Source organism: Pocillopora damicornis, chromosome 8, assembly GCF_964200805.1.
Source record: "Pocillopora damicornis chromosome 8, jaPocDami1.2, whole genome shotgun sequence".
NCBI lineage: Eukaryota > Metazoa > Cnidaria > Anthozoa > Scleractinia > Pocilloporidae > Pocillopora > Pocillopora damicornis.
This window is the reverse complement of record NC_142677.1, coordinates 16,133,334-16,152,024: the sequence shown is the minus strand read 5'-3', so window position 1 is coordinate 16,152,024 and position 18,691 is coordinate 16,133,334. Positions and strand designations below refer to the sequence as shown.

The window sequence follows — 18,691 nt, the reverse complement described above, 5'->3', positions numbered from 1 at the left end:
GTAAATGAACACATGGAAGTAGTAAACTAAGACATCATAACGATATCAGAACAATAAATAATCACTTGAATCAGAAGCCTGCTCCCCTACCTCCCCCCCACCAAATAGAAAAAACAACGACAACCGCTGGCTACGCAGGCCATGAGACTGAGACCTACAACCATTATGAGTTGGAAATCAAAATGTATTAGTACCCTCGAAAATAACACAGTTCTGGACTTTCAAGGAAAGTCAGCGTGTTCTTTTGACAGTAAAACGATTGTCAGTCCACATCACAATAAAATTCTTTATTTGTTTCCCGAAAAAGGATAGTGCTGTGAACTTGCTAAGCGTACCTTTTATGTTACAAAAATACACACATACTTAACTTATGTTAAATCACGTGAAATCACAATGCAAAAGCAGGGCTCAGAATCGAAGAACGCCTGATCATTCATTTGACAATGAGTTTTAAAATCAAGTATTTAAGCCTTCCAGTTGAAAATTAGTGTAGCTCGAAATTAATGAAAATGAAAAATCAGAACGAATCGGCAAGAAAAACCATTTGTCATGCTTTACGACACAAAAAGCCGAAGAGAAGGTTCTAAGATCGATTGCCGCTAATTTAAATTTAGAACAATTGGCAGAAGCATGTTAATGTTTCATTTACTATCTTAATAGGAGCTTAGATTTAAACTTATACAAATGTACACTTAGGCTAATTTTCTTTTTTTCACAAAGGATATCTCGTTTTTAAAATTCGATGATGTAGCCTATAATATTTATGACGACTGTTACAACTTGTAATCTTGACAACTGATCTTCAATTTCAACTGATTTACTGGCCTTTAAACCCGTGATTTCTGATCAGCCAAATAAAAGGAAGAGCCACAATGAACACCTTACTGAGTTTTTGTTATAAAAATAAACTCCTCACGAATTTACAGCAAATTCTCTACGCGATCATCACCAGATAAAAATCACTAGGAAGCGAGCACTTTCCATTTTTCTAAAAATACTCCATAAACAAATAACCTTAGAACTTTGTGGAAGTTTCAGACATGGTTTCCTCGCTCAAAAAAGTATCAGATGTGTCTTTCTTGCTCTCCTGCACCTCTGTAACGGGATCTTGCTCTGCACTTGGATCCCTCTCTACTTGCATATGCGCTGACGACTCTCCAGTCTCTGTACTTTCGCTGCCATGCTTCCCTGCTTCACCTGTTCCCTCTTTCCTACTTTCGTCGTTTGCTTTGAGCGGTTGTTGCTCGTCAACCTTGCCATCCAGTACCTTTTCTTGCTCGGTGAGCTCGAAACCTTCGTTGGAAGACGCACTTCCCAAATCTCTGCTTCTGTTAGGTCCTTCCGTCACCCCTTTGCCGCAGCTCTCCCCGTCAACAGCCTCAGACATGATTTCCTCGCTCAAAAATGTCTCAGATGTGTCTTTCTTGCTCTCCTGCACCTCTGTAACGGGATCTTGCTCTGCACTTGGATCCCTCTCTACTTGCATATGCGCTGACGACTCTCCAGTCTCTGTACTTTCGCTGCCATGCTTCCCTGCTTCACCTGTTCCCTCTTTCCCACTTTCGTCGTTTGCTTTGAGCGGTTGTTGCTCGTCAACCTTGCCATCCAGTACCTTTTCTTGCTCGGTGAGCTCGAAACCTTCGTTGGAAGACGCACTTCCCAAATCTCTGCTTCTGTTAAGTCCTTCTGCCACCCCTTTGCCGCAGCTCTCCCCGTCAACAGCCTCGTTTTCGGGGACGACGTCCTCCGGTAAGCTCTCCACGCTCACACGCGTCCCGAGTGGCCTGGTAACAGCTGGCCTCCAACAGAAGAGAGACAGATAGACAGGAAGAATGCACAAACCGTGAAGAAGACCGAACAAGACGATCCCAAGGAACATCCGAAAGAATATTCGGAAAATTTCCGACGCCGCAAACGCCAGGACTATCATACCAAGGAAAGTGCTGAAACCTACGGGGGAAAAAAGTATTTATAAGAAACACTATTGTTGTTTTCCTCTAAACCCTTGAGGGCTTATATTTAATTTAACAGAGAAACAGATGATTAAGCGAGTTATGAAGTGTCGGTGCAATACAATTTCGCTATTGATCTTCTAAACTTAGCTTCATATTCTCTGATAATTTGGATCATTTATATAGCCCAAATAGTGAAAGATTAAAGTCAACTTTTGGACTGATGCATCTAATCTTGAGAGTGAAAAAATTGTCTACAAATTATCGCAAGTAGAGAAAGTATTAAAATTTCTGTCTTCAATAGAATTACTTTGTGCGTTGGAATAATGGTATCTCTGTGCATAGATAAAGTTACTTTCCTTCATATCATGACTAAGAAAACCCTTGCTAAACGTATCCTATGTTATGTTAATGAACTCTATACTAAAGAGAGCAAATTTTTTGTGCATACATGAAGTTACTTTCCTCCATAATGTGACTGAGACAAACCGTGTAAAACGAATTCTATGTTTTGTTAGTGAGCTTTAAACTAAAGAGAGCAATTAAAGATTCGAGATTAATCTGGAATTGTCGTTGTATTGTGCTACTTATCTCGCCGTGCTTGAATTTGATAACTTACACCGCCTAACTGTCATATCAAATACAACCAAAAACCAGTCGCAATCTTCACGCGCTTGATGTCAGTTACTTGTACTAACTTAGAGTTCTAATTGATTCCTTTTCATGTGAACTTGATTTCGGAATCGGCCGCTGTGATTATGTTTGTTTTGGCCATGAGAAACTCAATCGAAAAGCGTGCTATCAAGTTTTAAAGAGATAGCACAGTAAGTATCAAACCAGACTGACCTCCCATGAATACACTTGCACCCAGTGTGCTCAAAGCGTCCACGACACGTTCATTGGCTGTTTCCTTGTCGGACATAACATACGCATGTGCTATGTGGGCGCTGTAGTCCACTGCGAAACCAATAGCCATAACAAGATTGATCATCGAAACAGAATTCAAGGAAACATCCCAGAGGACCATCAAACCGAACAGCTCAAGGACCAGTGCCACAAAATTGAACACCACAAGGATAGTCACAGTGCAGTCCAACAAGAAGGGGCTCGTGACAACCAAAACAGCTAGGGCCGCGATCAAAAGATTCGTCAAGGTCTCCCTTGAGATTATAGCGTATTGTTCGAAGAAGATAAAGGGTCGGGCGATTGAGAAAGCATCCAGCTTTGATTTATCCGAGAGATCATGGCGAAGGGTTAGCATAGCATTTTTTTGATCTGTTGAACTAGTTGTGTCCTTCATGACACCTATAATGCGCGACGCTTTAATCGTGTTATTATCAGAAAACTTCAAATCTTGTTTAAAGTAAGAAAATTGTCCAATGTTAAGGAATCTCTTTAACTCTCGTGTAAAATTCGACCCCTCGATGTTCATCTTGTAAGCTTGAGCGTATTTGGAAAAGGTATCGATCCAGGACAAATTGGTGTTCTCGTAATATTTATTAGAGGTGACAATGTTTGCCAAGTTCTTTAGGTCATCCTGGACTGAACTTTCTCCATAATCAACATCGCCCGTTACAACAACGCTGACAGGAATAGTTGATTTGAAATACTGTTCGTGTGCACTCAGAAACTTCTTCAGGTATGAATCATCTTTGGCTAAGATCCGTCTGTCAAAGTTTTCATCTATCACTGTGGCTCCGTATATTCCAGCAGCGAGAGACGCAAGCGAAAAGATGATCACCACAACTTTAGTCGCCGGATGGGTCAAAAACTTTGCCCAGGCGTTCATCAACTTGTTTGAAACCTGGGGACGAGGCTCGTCCCACGCTGGCTCGTTCTCTTTTGGCGGAGGCGCCCGGCAGAATGGTAAACAGTCGCGGCGACCTGCTTTGATTCTCCTGACATCATATGACATAATGGCGACAAAATACGTGACAATCATCAAGTAAGAGAAAGTTACTGTTAGTGCTGCGTACACGCAGAAGTACCTGTTGATCAACGAGAACAGGCAACACATCACCACAAATATTCTCATTGGTCTTCGCATTTTTTTTCAAACGTGTTCCCTTATGCTACTGTAACGAGGATGTTTACTTGTTGCCCTTTTTTAGGAGGTCAGCAATTGCGTTAATTATGTTTTGATGTGTTATTTGAGAAACAAGATCTACTTGATGGACGACAATGCCTGTTAATTGCTTCTCTGGTCTTCCTAAGCATTTAGAGGTCGTTAAAATAAAAAGAAACTTTTCAGGCCGAAATTCAGAATAAGATTGGAAAATTTCAGATAGCATAATGGCTGATGTCTTCAATTGGGTGTCAAAAAAATCTGGGATTGCCTTGTTTTTGCTTTACTTTATTCTGCGATTGCTCCAGAAAACTCGCACCACTCTTTCAACCAATCAGATGAAAAACCAATCACCATTTGGTCGCTTCCATTTTGCTTGTTTTACTTTCAGTCCTACTTAAGTATTTAAGGTATCTTGCTTTCTTCTGATTGGCTGTTTTGATTCTAAAAGCATTCCATCATGAAAAGACTTAAAGCACATCTACTTCATACTCATATTCACATCTTACCTAATCGCCGGAAAGGAAGTAGAAGTACTGACTGCAAATGCTACCAAATCTGTTACCGTTGTCATGGTAATAGTAGCACCAGATCGGGCCATGACCTTTTTAACCGTCTCAATAACTGTAAGAGATTTCTGCTGCCGATCGAGTTCGTCCACCAGTATGAACATATCGTCGATTCCGATACCGAGGATCAAGAACGGAAGTACTCCGACCATACTCACGAAAGGCACTCGGCACCACATAGCTAAGCCAAACCCAGCTAGTATCCCGAGAGCCACAGCGAAAACACCTGCGTTGGCGAGCAGAGAATGACCGGTCAGCGGATTTAAGAATTTTCCCAGCATGACACAGGCAAACGTTATCATGAGCGTGAACGTGATTGACACAAGAGTGATGTCAGAACCGGAACTCTCAGAAATGGCATCATCCAGACTCCGCTCGCTCGAATAATAAACTTTAAAGCACGATAGAGTATCCGCTAACGAGGTCATTTTATCAATAAACGTTTTCTCCCATTCAAGAACTTCTGTGTTCGCCTCTTCCTTGCTCGGATCGCGAAGAAAGTAAACCATCTGCAGAGCCTTTGCACCAGTGACGTTGCCACTTTCTTTAGTGACGTCACCAAACATGCGACCGAAGTTGTACTGATAAGGACGGCCATTGCGCATGACAGTAAGGTTAGGATTCGTTATGTTAGCTTGAATTTGTGAGTCTGAAACGTTCAGTTCACTTTCATTGAACTGAAACACCTCTAAGGGGTTTATCATCATGCATTTTTCTGCTGATTCAGCCACATCGCCAGACAAGGTTGCGCAAAGTTTTGAATACGATGTTAACTTCACAACTTCCTCATGGGCCTGTAGAGCCTGTTTTAGGCAATCTCTATTGAGAACATTTCGCGAATCAGGCGCGCTCACTAAAAGTACGATTTCCTCGCGAACCTTTAGTCTAAAATACTCCTCGGCTAGGTCCAAGTCTTTCACAGCCTGGCTGTCTTGAGGAATAAACAGTTTCACCGTTCTAATTTCCACGTTAAGCCAAACAAATCCCACGGAACAAATACTGACGAAAACGAGGCATACTGGGATAACAAAAAGAGGATACTTGGCAATTCCTTCGCCAAAACAACCGAAAAAGATCTCCAGGCGACGTACAAACCAGCTGCAAAACGACGACCACAGCACGCACGGACTGTAGCGGTGTTCACAACAACAACTAAAAGAGAGAGGAATATTTTAAAAGAGTAGCCCGGTACAGAAAGTGGCCTAGTTTCTGTGGGAGTTGCAGTGCCTACATGGTTTGTGTTCCCTGACTCATTTGTATTGAGCTTTTTGACACTTAACCCTAATACTACCTCTCTCTCTCTTCATCGGTAAAATGGTTACCAGAAAAATAGACAACGAGCAATCCCTCTTTTTCGGAGAAGTCCGTTGGGCGAGATAAAAAATCAGTGAAAACAAAAAAAAATTGATGTTAGCGCGCCGCGCTAGACTCTGTGGGTGAGGCGCACGAAAAGTAGAGTTCCACACAGCGTGCCAACACCAGGCTTTTTTTTTTTTTTTCACAGATTTTTTTTGACTCGTGCAACGAACTCCGCCGAGAAGAAGAGAACACTCGTTTTCTACCAGAAAACTTGAGAGTTGGGGAAAACCTGCTAGAATGACGAGATACCGATGGGGTAATGTGCAATAGACTAACAATTCATCCAGACGGACTAACAATACTATTATTCCGTACATGTAGGGACTTTAGGGGTCAGTTGGTGTGCCCTAGTAAGTTTGCTTGCAGACATATTACATTGCACTGTAGTTTAAGTGAAGGTGAAGTAGTAAACAGAGGAAAACTTCGATGTCAAAGACACGCACCAAGTTGACTCTTCATCGTCGTTTGCCATTTCTGCGGCATTCGATGCGAAAGCTACGGGGCGCACTCTTCTTCTATCCAATTTGGCAAGGAGACTGGTACCACATCACCTGTTGAGAAATCAAACATGTTACTTTCATAATTTTACACTTGCTGAACTACCCATAACCTACCAGACAGCTGACAGCGAACGAGCTTGTCTATGGTCTGCATTTTTTTTTCCTGTTGTTTCACTCTGTGTATGTGGAGAGAGTTGATCACAATACTTAATTTAAATAATGGATCATTACTTACATAAATGTTTACTATAGCCCATTAAACCTTCATTAGGGGGCCTGTTTCTCGAAAGTCCCGGTAACTAAACTAGCGCGAAACCATATTGTAAAATCAAAATTTAAACAACGGATGAGCAGCTCCTGGCACCCTAACCAGTCCATATTTTCGTTAGCTGATTTTTCTTTTTTTTTTTTGTATCATTTTCAAAACTTTTTAAACCCCTACCTAAAATGAAAATTGACAAGACTTTCGAGGAACGGGTCCCAGGCGTGTGTGGGGGAGGGGTAGTGGGACATTGGTTTTGCCAGGTTTTCTCGAACGAAAAACCCTCTAAAATTGACGTTTCGAAAAAGAAACCAAAAATTGCTTATTGTTAATTCATGTCTAGGCCAAAAGTTTCTGTCCGTTTCATGTAGCAAATACGAAACCTGATTAAGATACGAGATAGTTTTCATCCGTACTGAGATGCGAAAATAAAGATTTGTCCCATCTCTAATTTTAGAAGACAAGTTTTTTTCCATAACACCTTGACGTCACTCGAACCGGCAATATTTAGACTGGTGTGAAGTGACTGTCAGTTTCGTGCAATATATTTGTAGTTTCCAATTTCAGTTTATTTCACTTGCAATAACTTGACGTAGATCGGTCGCAAACTTGTAGGGCCGACCGTCTTGACATGAAATTTCGGATTATGTCTTCATGAAATGTTGTTTTTATGGCTGCCCTATTTTTTTTTTTCAAATATAGCTCTTTTGAAGAAAAACTGATAATGAAAAACGTAGAAACCGCTTTTATCTGCATTAAAGGCGGCAACCAAAGGTACTTCAAAGGAGTTTGTGAGGAAATTTACATAAGCTAGTCTCTAAGGAAACGGTATTTATTTTTCTCGTTCACAGACAGATCTGTCAGAACTGTCTCAGTTTTTGTCTTTTACGCAATTTCTGTCGCAGTTTCTTGGGTTATTAGTAACAAACTTGAAATCTTGATTTCATCTCAGAAAGGCAAACGAGGGAAAATACGCAGACAAGCTCTAATCAATTTTACATGGCTAATCAACGTTTTGTTTGACTTGTCTTTGCACGAGGAGAGCAGTCGCATAATTTTCCTTGCGAGCATTTTTGAGCAAGATTAGTTCCAACAGGAAGACTTTCGTTCGAGATAGCGTTTGTGATCTTATATAAACGATTCACCATACCTCAGAACGCGAACCGCAAGAACCACCAACTTAGTCCTTACATAGAATGAATTTTTGTTTAATTCATGAAAATGAAATATAAGTCTCCGCTATAAGTATCCGCTTTGTTGGAGTGCTTTGCTTCAAGCATAGGATACGACGATACTGCCATTTAAGGCCAGCACGATGTGCTAACTGTTATTGAAAACAAAACTTCAATCAAAATTCTATTAAGACAAAATTTGGGTAGTAAAACGCTACTACTGAGTGGTAATTTCATGCCGAACAGATTATCACGACAATAACAATAAATCGTGCCTCGTCGACGGCGTGAATTGACAGATGTAGCAAACTCAAATCTAGTTTTCTAGGAGACGAAACGATTACGGCAAAACAGACGTCAAAAAGACGTTTGCAAAGCTACCTAGAGAAACTAAAGGTGTCAAGTTTTCGTATAGACACAAATACACTGAGGTTTCTGTGGACTCAGAAAGGATCCTACTCTTATTAAAAGAAGTCTGTGAAAAAAAATCATAGAGGAAACAAACCTTAACAATATATTGGTTTTTGAGACAAATCCTGGTGATTGCAAGGCGGTTTTCCGATCTTTTCACTCAGAGAACATCGATACGTAACGACAACCTTGCTGTTTCTTCAAGTACAAGATCACAAATATGCAAATTTTCATCAAGCAGCGACTGTTCTGTAGTGACACATGCCATATTTGGTTGCAGGAAGTTGTCACGAACAGGAACATTTCAGTCACAGGAAGTTCGCATAATGAGGATATTCCAAAGGAGGAAAACTTGGAGTGAGTACCATACATTTTAAACAAGGATTTTTCAGCTGTTCAAGCTGAATGTTCAAGGTTCGATATCCAAGGGAGAGGAAAATTCAAGTTAAAGCTGGTCTCGATGTCTGTCAGCCGTGGGTGTATTTCTCGCGTGTCAAGTCACAAAAATAGCAGCGATCAACATTAGAAAGAAAAAAATAAATATATCATAAACAAGCCACGCTATTTTTGAAAATTTTATGTAATAGAACACATCAAAAGACAAGCAGACAAATATATCTATTTTCTTTCGTCGTAGACCAGCTAAATCTACATACGGTATTTCCATTCTTTGAATATCTGTCTCAAGATTTGAACCTACGCAATGGATTATCTATTTAACAAATGGACGAACCGCCGAGTAAAAATAAGTATACAGAAATGATGACGCTACCATCGCGAAATTGAATCATTTCTGACCCAGATAACAGAGTGGGAGAGTAGGTAAGATTACAGCAAACCATTATTGAACTGTGGTTTTCGCTTTAAGGAACGTCGGATTAATGATGATTTGATATCACCTCGCGAGAAAAAGAACAGTTGACTATTACGTCTTCATGAAAATAATTTTTATCAATCCGTTCTCGGGCGTATAGGCTAATATCCACTTGGAAGGCTTATTTGGGAATTGATAAAACTCCACCAGAAACAGAAGGGAAAGGTTGTCATGTTGTGACGCGCGCGAAATATTGCTCTCTAATTTCACAAAATTGGATGTTTTTGATTAAGAGTGAGTACAGTTGGGCTGGAAAGAGGCCAACTATTCATATTTTTTTTGTCTCGTTTTCATGGATCAACGCCAACTCGATGCTAACAGGTATGTAAAAGAAGGTGAACTTTTCATTCAGCCTTCATAGCCGATCCGTAGGTGGTAGCTTTTTCGATCCAATAGAATTCCGCTTTGTTTTAAAATAAAGCACTAAGCCCTTCCCTAATTTTCTTTGTTTTTTCCTGTCTTCAAGAAAATTATGACAAAGTTGGCCGGAAGACCAGTACCACCCACAAGGGTCTGTGTTTTTTGTATGAACGAAAGTATAAAGTGCACGAAGTTTGGGCCACTAAGGGAACTTTTAAAATCTGTTCACAGACCCACTACCTTCTCTAAAATTATCCAGATCAACCAGAGTTTGAAAAGTGAAAAGTGAGTTATAGTAAAATAAGTGTCTCCGGTGCGAATGCCAGGATTGATCATTTCCTTAAACAAAATCCCAACAAGTGGAAAAATCCTCCTCCTGTGCGTGTCTCAAATCAGTCGGTTGAATGTTTACAAGCGAAGCAACTTCAGTTGCTTCATAACAAATGAAAACTTCTCTTCACTAACCACAATCTCAAATGCGAGTTTTAATTTCTGACGTCTGCAAGCAAATAAATTGATGTCCACGACAAGTCAAGAGAGGACGTCATGTTACTTGCTCCGGTCTTTATGTCCAGAGGGAATACCGAAAACACTAGTGTTTTGGTTACGGGGATACACCAAAACACGGCGATACTCTAAACCGGGCGCTACCCAAAATACTTTGTCATAGCCATATTTAAAAAATCTCGCCTGCGAGAGGTTGGCGCCGAGTATACACCAGGCTCCTCGCATACGCCTCGGCACTCAATACTCGGTGGGCCATTTAATATCCATAAGCCATTCAAATGAGCCAGTCAGATTGGCAAACCATTCAATTTGGTAAGCCATTCAATAGTGAGCCATTCAATTTGGTACTGCTTATTTTGACACAATACACCCTCCATAGTGGGCAACCTAGCGAAGCTTCATCACTAACAAGGCGCGATAGGTAGACGAATGAAAGAGAGGATTCGGATGAAGCTTTTCGAGTCTCTCTCTCCCAACCCTTCCTTCTTTAAAAATTATCTGAGCTTTCAAGAGAGGATTTATTTTTATTTTTGGCTTTGTTTTTCGCTGATTGCCCATTCTCATGGGCTGAGGAAAAGGTAGGATCAAAGGCAAAAACTTACACGATTCGTGAGTTAATCGCACTGCTGAGAGCCAATTAGACTGAAATGATCACCACTGATTTCAAAATAAATTAGTTGTTTTGCGAGTCGCTTGATTACGTAATATCTCAACAACAGCAAAACATTGATACAAATGTACTGCTTCCTCATTTACTCTGGTTCAATTTTAAATATGAATAGTTCTTGCTGTTGTTGATAATCTGAACTTCTTGTGATTCAGGAGGACTGCTCCAAGGAATTCATGGTACATCGTTATTTAACTATTTTTCCGTTCAGACACCGCTTTTGACATTACTGATAATTCCCGTATGTAACATATGAACCTATCTCAACAATAAGCTCTCTATAGCTCAGTTGTAGGGCATAGGAGTGCAGAATTCAAAGGTCTGGGGCTGGATTTCTTATGAAGGACTCCGATTTTTTCCTCTGTCCAACACTTAGCTTGTAATTCAACGAATAACACCTTCCTTGCAAATTTAACATAGCGAAATTTATTGAAACAAACCTTAATAACGTGCCCCGAGTTAACTTTATATAACAAACTTCAGCTGGACAAATGGAAAAAGTGAACTCAAAATACTTCATCGGTAGCCTACTTCACTCGTATAAAGAAATTACAACCTGAACATTTAACTAAAAAGCCTCGCCATGTTTTTTTCGTAGCCATCACTGACTACGATAACGCAATAACAATAATAATAATAATAATAATAATAATAATAACAACACTCTATTTACAAACTGAGTAAATTCTACTTAATAATTCATCAAGAAATATTTCAGTTTTCAATGCTAAAACTTCAATTTTTTTGTAAAGAATTTTTTTAACCATAAAAAACATGGCGAAATAATACGGCAAACAAATGGAGCAAATATACAGATCAACATCACGGATACAAAAAGCCCCTACTTATCAAGTCCTGAGTCACTTTCAGATTATGACGATGTTTTTCCAAATACGCTCCTTGTATAAACCAGCTTCTCTCTACTTCACTACATATTCCATTTCGCCTGCGTTTCAAAATCTGTTCAATGTTCCTTTTTCGGATTTCCAGCTCTTCGGGGGTGCGCTGTTTCCTCTGCCATTTCCCGTCGTAGTCAACGCTGCTTTTTTGGCGAGTCTTCTGCTGCATTTTTTCTCTAGCAATCACGCTGTCCTTTCCAGAATAAAAACACAGGCCATTCGGTGACACGCTGTCGAGTGCCTTTCTCATGTTCTTGTCAGGGAAATGTGATGTTGAATCAACTCGTTTTGCCTGGAACATTGCTGTTTGTTCAAAAGATTTCCAGCCTGAATTCGATTCCTTACGATCAAAAAACAAGCGATGATGCACTTTTCTTGGGTGGCCGATGCGACAAAATGGCATGATGCTGATACTGAATTCACCTCTTGAACGCTCAGCCAGGAGAATGTCGACAGATCTGTATCTGTATCTGATGTCGCAATTTGTGTCGAGATTTTAAGCCAAGCACACTCTTTTGAAACTTGAGCATCAAAACAACTTAAGCTGTGCATTGTTTTGGCTAATTACCGCTTAATTGGAGCGATATAACTTGCTAATTTGCCAGTTGTTATGATTCTCTGTCTGTGCAGCTCAATTGGAACCGCAAATTTCCGGGAGCGGCGAACTTTCTCTCGGAATTCGGGAGTCACTTATGGCTCAAATGAATTATTCCGCGAAAGTTCGGACCACCTCGAAAATTCGCGTACATGTCGCGGAAATTTCCTTTCTAGCCAAAAAGTTTTCGTCGACAGACGTTTGCATCACCTAGTTGCACGATTCTGTAACGTCAATTACGTTATGAACAGAAATGACGTAATAGTCAATCCAAAAAGGTTCGTGTTTAACTTTACCAATCGAAAATCAATTGAGTCAAATTGCTTTTCAGTGGATTTAATAATTGCCTTGGATTTACCGCTTCACAACAACACTAATTAAGTTCCATTACATGAGGCGAATTCGAAAGCTTTCGAGTCGTCGTTTTATGTTTTCATGTCTTCTACATTTTATCATTTAATTACATTCATCTCTTTAGCACGACTAGAATTCATTTTTAGTCAGTCTAGTTCACTATTTAGGAAAATAAGCTGTTCCTTTAAAAAGGAATGAACCGTCCAAAAATGTGCTGACATTTTCAGAGCACTTAGCCAAAATTAAAAAAGTCTTCTAGCTTAAGGTTCGCCATAAAAAAACATCAAAATCGCCAAATACTTCAAAAATTCCGAATCTTGGTTTGTTGCTTGGATACTTGAGCTCGGACCTTCCTTAAAATCTTTTTTTCCAACGATGAATCAACTTATCGAAAAACAATCCAATTTCCTGATCATAAACCATGCTTACTGTATCGCTCACTGTTCAATGGGTATCCAAGAGTTAGGTCCTCGGTGAAGAGGAATATAAACTCTGTCCGTTCATATTTTAACGCCCAGCTTCAGGAGTTATGGACGTTGTACCCTGCAAAATGTAATCGCAGCTGTTACTACCCCAGAATAACGTCATTATGATACCTCTAACGGACCGAGTTTTTTGAGGTTATTTAACTTACAGTGCGGACAAAGAAAACGAGGTTAGTAAGATATTCATCATACATGTATCTCTGGGTTTAAATAGAGGGGGAACACATCAATTCAAACAAACTTAAGATTTTGCAGGCAGCTAAATTGCCCTACAATAGCACAACTACTTACTGAGAGATATCATAAAGTCTGGGTAAAAAAATGCAACTTTTAGCAGCTATGGGAAAGGTCATCATCACACATTAATTATGTGCTGCAAAAGACAGCAAGGGAGTTTAAGTGACAACGCAAAAGGAAGTGTGAAATGTGATTGTGAGAGAGGATGACAAAAGGAAGAGGTTCTAGAATCTGTTGCTAGTGTTTCAACTATTCCTCTCCATACTCAGCCACACAGGTCTGTGTCTTCTTAGCAATCAAGACTTCAGTTTCTTTCATCACTTCCACACCTACTACAGTGGCCACTGATTGAACAGTGAGCAACTTTTACTCTCTTGAAGTGACTAACTTGTAGATGTGTTTGAGTTTGCTGAGTGAAGGAACTACAACCGTACAGCCTGCTATATAATGCAGGGAAATTCCAGCAATAAGCCCACACGGTTGAACTGGAAACTCAACCTGGATCATTGTTGTTGTTGAAACCCAAGGTTCCCAAAGCATTCTTACTCCAAGAAACGACATCAAATTCAACAAATCTGACACTAAGTCCAAAAAGTCAAACTCACTGAAGTCTGCAAAGATTTGGTGATATATTATCACTTCATCTTTTATAAATTCTCCGTTTTACTCAATGTCTGTATATGTGTATCTCATTACTTACAATTTATTGTACAGCTGTATTGCAGTGTGCTGCTACTCCTTTGTGAAATCCAAACCAGAGTCCTTGGATACTGACATTGTTTTACTGGTTTTCCGCATGGAGAGAAATCTCTTTACCTCAGAGTGACCAGACTGAAGATAACCCTTTCCTAAAATGAGACATTAAACATAATCTAAATGTACTGTTAAAGTAGTCTGGCAAGTCTAAAATATACTTACATAATCAAAATGGCAAAATAACCAATGAAATGACTGCTGTTTCTACACCAGGAAACAACAATGACTTTTGCAACACCCCAATGTGAGGATGCTAGTCCATTGCAGACTAACTCCTAGGGTGGATCTAGGATTTAGTCAAGTAGGATTCAGAGAGGAGTTTGGGTGCATGCCCCTCAAGGAGATTTTGAAAATTAGGTCTTTGGCAACATGATTTCCAGTGCTTTGAGGGATGATATGGAGAGCTCAACTGAACCAACTGAACCACCACTGTATCCAACCCATTCCTCCACTAAAATCACCAGGATTTTCTGACCAAATTCCTTGGTACCTACATTAATTGCTTTTGAGCAGACAGAGGAGTAAGAGCAAAGTGTCTTTCCCAACATCACACCACAATGACCATGGCCAAAGCTCAAATCTGACCCAAAGTTACCCAGTTTATGGACACTTCAATCTCACTAACCACTCCAGGTAACTTATAGCAGTCTAGGCCTTTCCCTACAGCTAGGCATTTTAGAAAGCTACAAAACCCCAATTTATTTATACTTGCCATTGAGCCAATCAATCAAGTGTAAAAAATTCAATATACCAGTAAACTTATCCTACTAAAATAGAAATCTACAAGTATTGCTGGCCTACCAAGACTAGATACCATTCTTGTAGTTATTTGCACAAAGGGATCCTGTAGTGCTTTCCTGTCACCAACACAAACTTCTGTCAGACATACTGAAAGAAAGATAAACACTGATGCTGAAAGAATTCAAAGTCAGCCTTCTGCAAAGAACAATTATTATTACACCTAAACAACTTACAAAAAATAAGTAAGATTACCTCTTTCTGCCTCAGCCCACTTTTTCATGGCGGCAAATTCACACTCTCGTTCACCCTTTACATCAGTTTTTGTTGCTATTACAATCACTGGAAACTGTAAACAAAGATCTTAGTACATTAGTAATCATCTGGTCAGAAATACAATGTACAATGTCTTGACAATTGACCACTGTAAAAACAAAATGCAGTTTTTCTTTTTGTTCTTCTTTCCTTCACTGTTCCACCTCTTTCTATCTAGAAAACACTTATGGAGGATCTTTAAAATGTATAAACAATAACAAGGCCAGATCTCAATGCAGAGAGCTACATTCTTTACTCTCTATAACTTCCCATGCTAACCAGTACCAAGAAGATGCAGGAGACAAGGCCTACGGTTTATCATCCTCATCCAACAAGACTAGAATTTTTAATCATTTGCAGATGTCATGGTAAAGGCAGCACATTCTCTTCAGTTATTTAAAGACCCTGAGTATTGGTCCTATCAGGGGCTTGAACCCTCACCCTCCCCCAAGGCTTTCCAGCGCTCTACAACATGAGCTAACCAAGCAAAGTTCAATGGGCTTGACAATGCTGCTTTTTTCAAGCCATGCATGCTTATGCCACCACATGCTAAGGTGGTAAGTTCATATGATAATCATTCTCATTTTGGACATGATGAAATATGTTAACCTACATCTTTTCCCCTACTTTTCTCAATTTCTTTCTTGATGGCTTGGACCTGCTGAAATGACTTCTTTGAAGTTACGCTAAAGACAAGAAGAAATCCCTGCAAAACAGAAAGTCTTTGTTTTGCAAATATTGTATAATTCAAACAAAAAGGGTGTCAAAAAGAGCTTTGATCATTAGGTACACATGCTTACATCTGCTAGACTAAAGTAGTGTTTAGAAAGCTCCCCATTGCTTGAATCCTGTCAAAGAATTAATGAACACATAACAAAGTAAGCAAATACCATTATTTTTGGTACACACTATAAATGCATATGTATATTTATGGGAAAAATGTTGTACTGCAAAACTCCTATAATTTCATAACAGAGGATACTCCTTTTAATTAAGTATCAGCTAAATTCCAGAAATCAAACTTTGCTTTCTGTAGCTGTATCAGCTCTGGTGGTCAACTGAATTACTCAGAGATCACCAAAAGCTCCATTTTTTACAGGTATGGGCAACAAACTGACTCTAGTTCAGGCAAGTTTTGAGTTTTATAGAGAGGGATAAACTTACAAATGCTAATATTTCTTGATCAGTTATACAATCAAATAGTAGTTTTAATTTGAGGGAGGTAACAAGGCATCTCCAATTCAGACCAAAACTGATAAAATAACAGTCAAGACAACAAAATTATTTCCCTGAGAGTATAATTCTTACGTATTGGACACATCCCTGTCATCTTTATATCTAGGTCTAAAGAATTCAGGAATTGGACAAGAGCTGCACTCCTGGATATAATTAGTTAGCACCTTTTTCCAACACATTGTTTATGATGTTCTTCCCCCACCACCCCCCCCCCTTCCACTGTTGTTTTAACAAATTGTTGTTTTAACAAATTGACAAATAAAATTGTCAATTTTTCTGTGCCGCCTTGCAGACCAACACTGAAAGGGGCAGGAGAGGCAGTAAGTGTCCCTTTACATTCAAATCTTCTTTCCAAAAATTTTTTCAAAAAGGCACTTTATAAATATTATTTTGCTTAATATTAACAACCTCACTTGATTGCGTTCATCATAAATTATGTGTGCATGTGTCATTTGTGCATTTGTTTTTTTTCTATAAGTAATTTATATATATACACATAATCTTTTTTAATATTAAAATGAGTAAATAAGCTCTGTTAATTACACTTGAAAAAGGCATTAATTAGTTTTAACTATACCAAGCCCTCCTTCATTCTTACTATGTTTTGTATTGTATTTTCTCTTTTTCTGGTATATATATTTCTTCTAATGAAAATCATACTTGCAATTCCAAGAAATCTTTTATATTATGGATGGAGAGATATAATAATAAAAAAAAAATTAGTGCAACAAATGTGCCTAGGAGTGAAGGTTCCATCCCTTCTTTTAAACCTTAAGTCCCAGATCAAATTTTTAATTCTTCTTACTGTCAACCATACAATTCTTATAATATTAGTTCAGAGAATTAAATATTGGATCAACTAATTATTCCCAAATTGATATTTTTCTTTATTCTCATCACTTATCTGGTTGATATTGTATTAGTAATGTAAGAAGAAATTCTGTCTTGGTTACTCACGGGAGTTAAAGGGTGAACTCATTGAACCTAGAAAAGTAACACTACATATATACCGAAAAATTCATACTTATAACTCACCACACCAGCAGTATCAAAAATTCGTACTCTTTCTTTTACTCCTCGCTCAGTATCCAACTGTACTTCATAAATGTCTTCAATAGTATGAAACATTGGCTTCATATTTAATGAGAACAATAACAAGAGAAATTGAACAAAATATCTCCGCGGAAAACAGCTCTATTTTAAAGTTCTGACGATATGTCAAGTTGTACTTTTTTAGCATGGATTTTTAATTCATGTATAACAAAGGGGAAATAGCTAATTATCACCCTAATTTGTTGAACATTTAAGAAAAGGTTACTCTTTGCAGAGGTGCAGCTCTTTGGTTTTTCATCTCCATTTACAATTAAATTCCTCTGTATTGATCTAATTAAAAATAACACATTACTTTAATATTCTTGGACATTCATGGGGTGTCTAGATCATGAGGTGCAGTTAAGTAGCCTCACTACTCAGCAGCCCCAGTATATTCAATAATGACAAAGGTAATTCAAGAGAAAATACTTAGCCCCTAAGAGGAAGAGTAAAAAGACAGCGTTTGATCCTTCATCTGAAACATATATCACCCCTTGTTCCCTTGGTGCTGAATAATACGTACACATATCCCTCACTCCCTCCCCAATTTAACGCCCACTGAAAGGATTAACATCTTCCTCTAGTGTCTTAGCTCTATAGCAGGTGTTCTCATTTCTATTGCGCGCTATAAAATAATTCATTTTGACCAACAGCTGCAGAGCTTGTTAAAAATTTTAAAATGCTTTCTTACTTGGCCCGGAGAGTGATTTCCAAACACAGCTTGCTCGATCACTGCCGTTTTGCCGACACAACTACCTCCAACAACAACTAGACGTAAAAATTTTGGCATGTTGCCCCACTACTTCCTCACTTACAAGGGGCAACGAAGGAAGTTGAGACGGATTAATCCTCTCTCTCAAGACAAAGATGGCAGATAGCGCGGGAGGCCTGGTTATGAGCAAGCGACTCGTTACCAGTGCCATCACGTGTAGAAGTCAACTACACCTTTAACGCGATCTTGAACCACAAAACGCAGCGGCAAATTTCATGGGTAATTTTTTTTTTCAAATTTCCAGAGGATGCGTAAGGTGTTTGCTAATTTATGAATTCAGGGATAAGAAGCTGATGAATGAGTCCCTGACAACTGAGTGCGGGATTCCTTTCGTCACATGCTTAGAGCAGAGGGCGAAAGTTCGCGGGCTAGAACAGAGATTAAGCGATCTTGATCAACCGAAAAGACACAATCACTGACAGAGGTAGAGTCATTCAGAACCACAGCCAGGAAATGGTCAAAAATGTGACAACAACCGAAATATTTCCTTTTGTCCAACTTCAAAACAGATTTT

General features: G+C 39.1%; 2 protein-coding genes across 3 annotated transcripts; both read right to left on the bottom strand.

The window, feature by feature from the left end:
* Positions 1 to 272: 272 nt before the first annotated feature.
* Positions 273 to 8,711, bottom strand: LOC113678825 (patched domain-containing protein 3). Its single transcript, XM_027195736.2, has 5 exons — positions 8,385 to 8,711; positions 6,389 to 6,496; positions 4,527 to 5,738; positions 2,799 to 3,940; positions 273 to 1,950 (listed from the first exon to the last, which is right to left on the bottom strand). Exons 2-5 carry the CDS (start codon positions 6,415 to 6,417, stop codon positions 1,016 to 1,018), a joined length of 3,318 nt encoding a protein of 1,105 aa, XP_027051537.2. The 5' UTR covers positions 6,418 to 6,496; positions 8,385 to 8,711; the 3' UTR covers positions 273 to 1,015.
* Positions 8,712 to 12,512: 3,801 nt separating this feature from the next.
* On the bottom strand, positions 12,513 to 18,290 carry LOC113678829 (NF-kappa-B inhibitor-interacting Ras-like protein 2). 2 transcript variants are annotated; one of them, XM_027195742.2, is made up of 8 exons: positions 18,097 to 18,290; positions 17,349 to 17,444; positions 15,878 to 15,925; positions 15,691 to 15,783; positions 15,018 to 15,111; positions 14,826 to 14,912; positions 13,969 to 14,116; positions 12,513 to 13,089 (listed from the first exon to the last, which is right to left on the bottom strand). In XM_027195742.2, the coding sequence occupies exons 1-7, from the start codon at positions 18,193 to 18,195 to the stop codon at positions 14,001 to 14,003; spliced, it is 633 nt and encodes a 210-aa protein (XP_027051543.2). In that variant the 5' UTR covers positions 18,196 to 18,290; the 3' UTR covers positions 12,513 to 13,089; positions 13,969 to 14,000. The 2 variants fall into 2 exon arrangements, with proteins under 2 accessions (XP_027051543.2, XP_027051544.2); XM_027195743.2 differs by lacking the exon at positions 17,349 to 17,444 and having other exon boundaries at positions 18,097 to 18,289.
* Between the last annotated feature and the right edge of the window lie 401 nt (positions 18,291 to 18,691).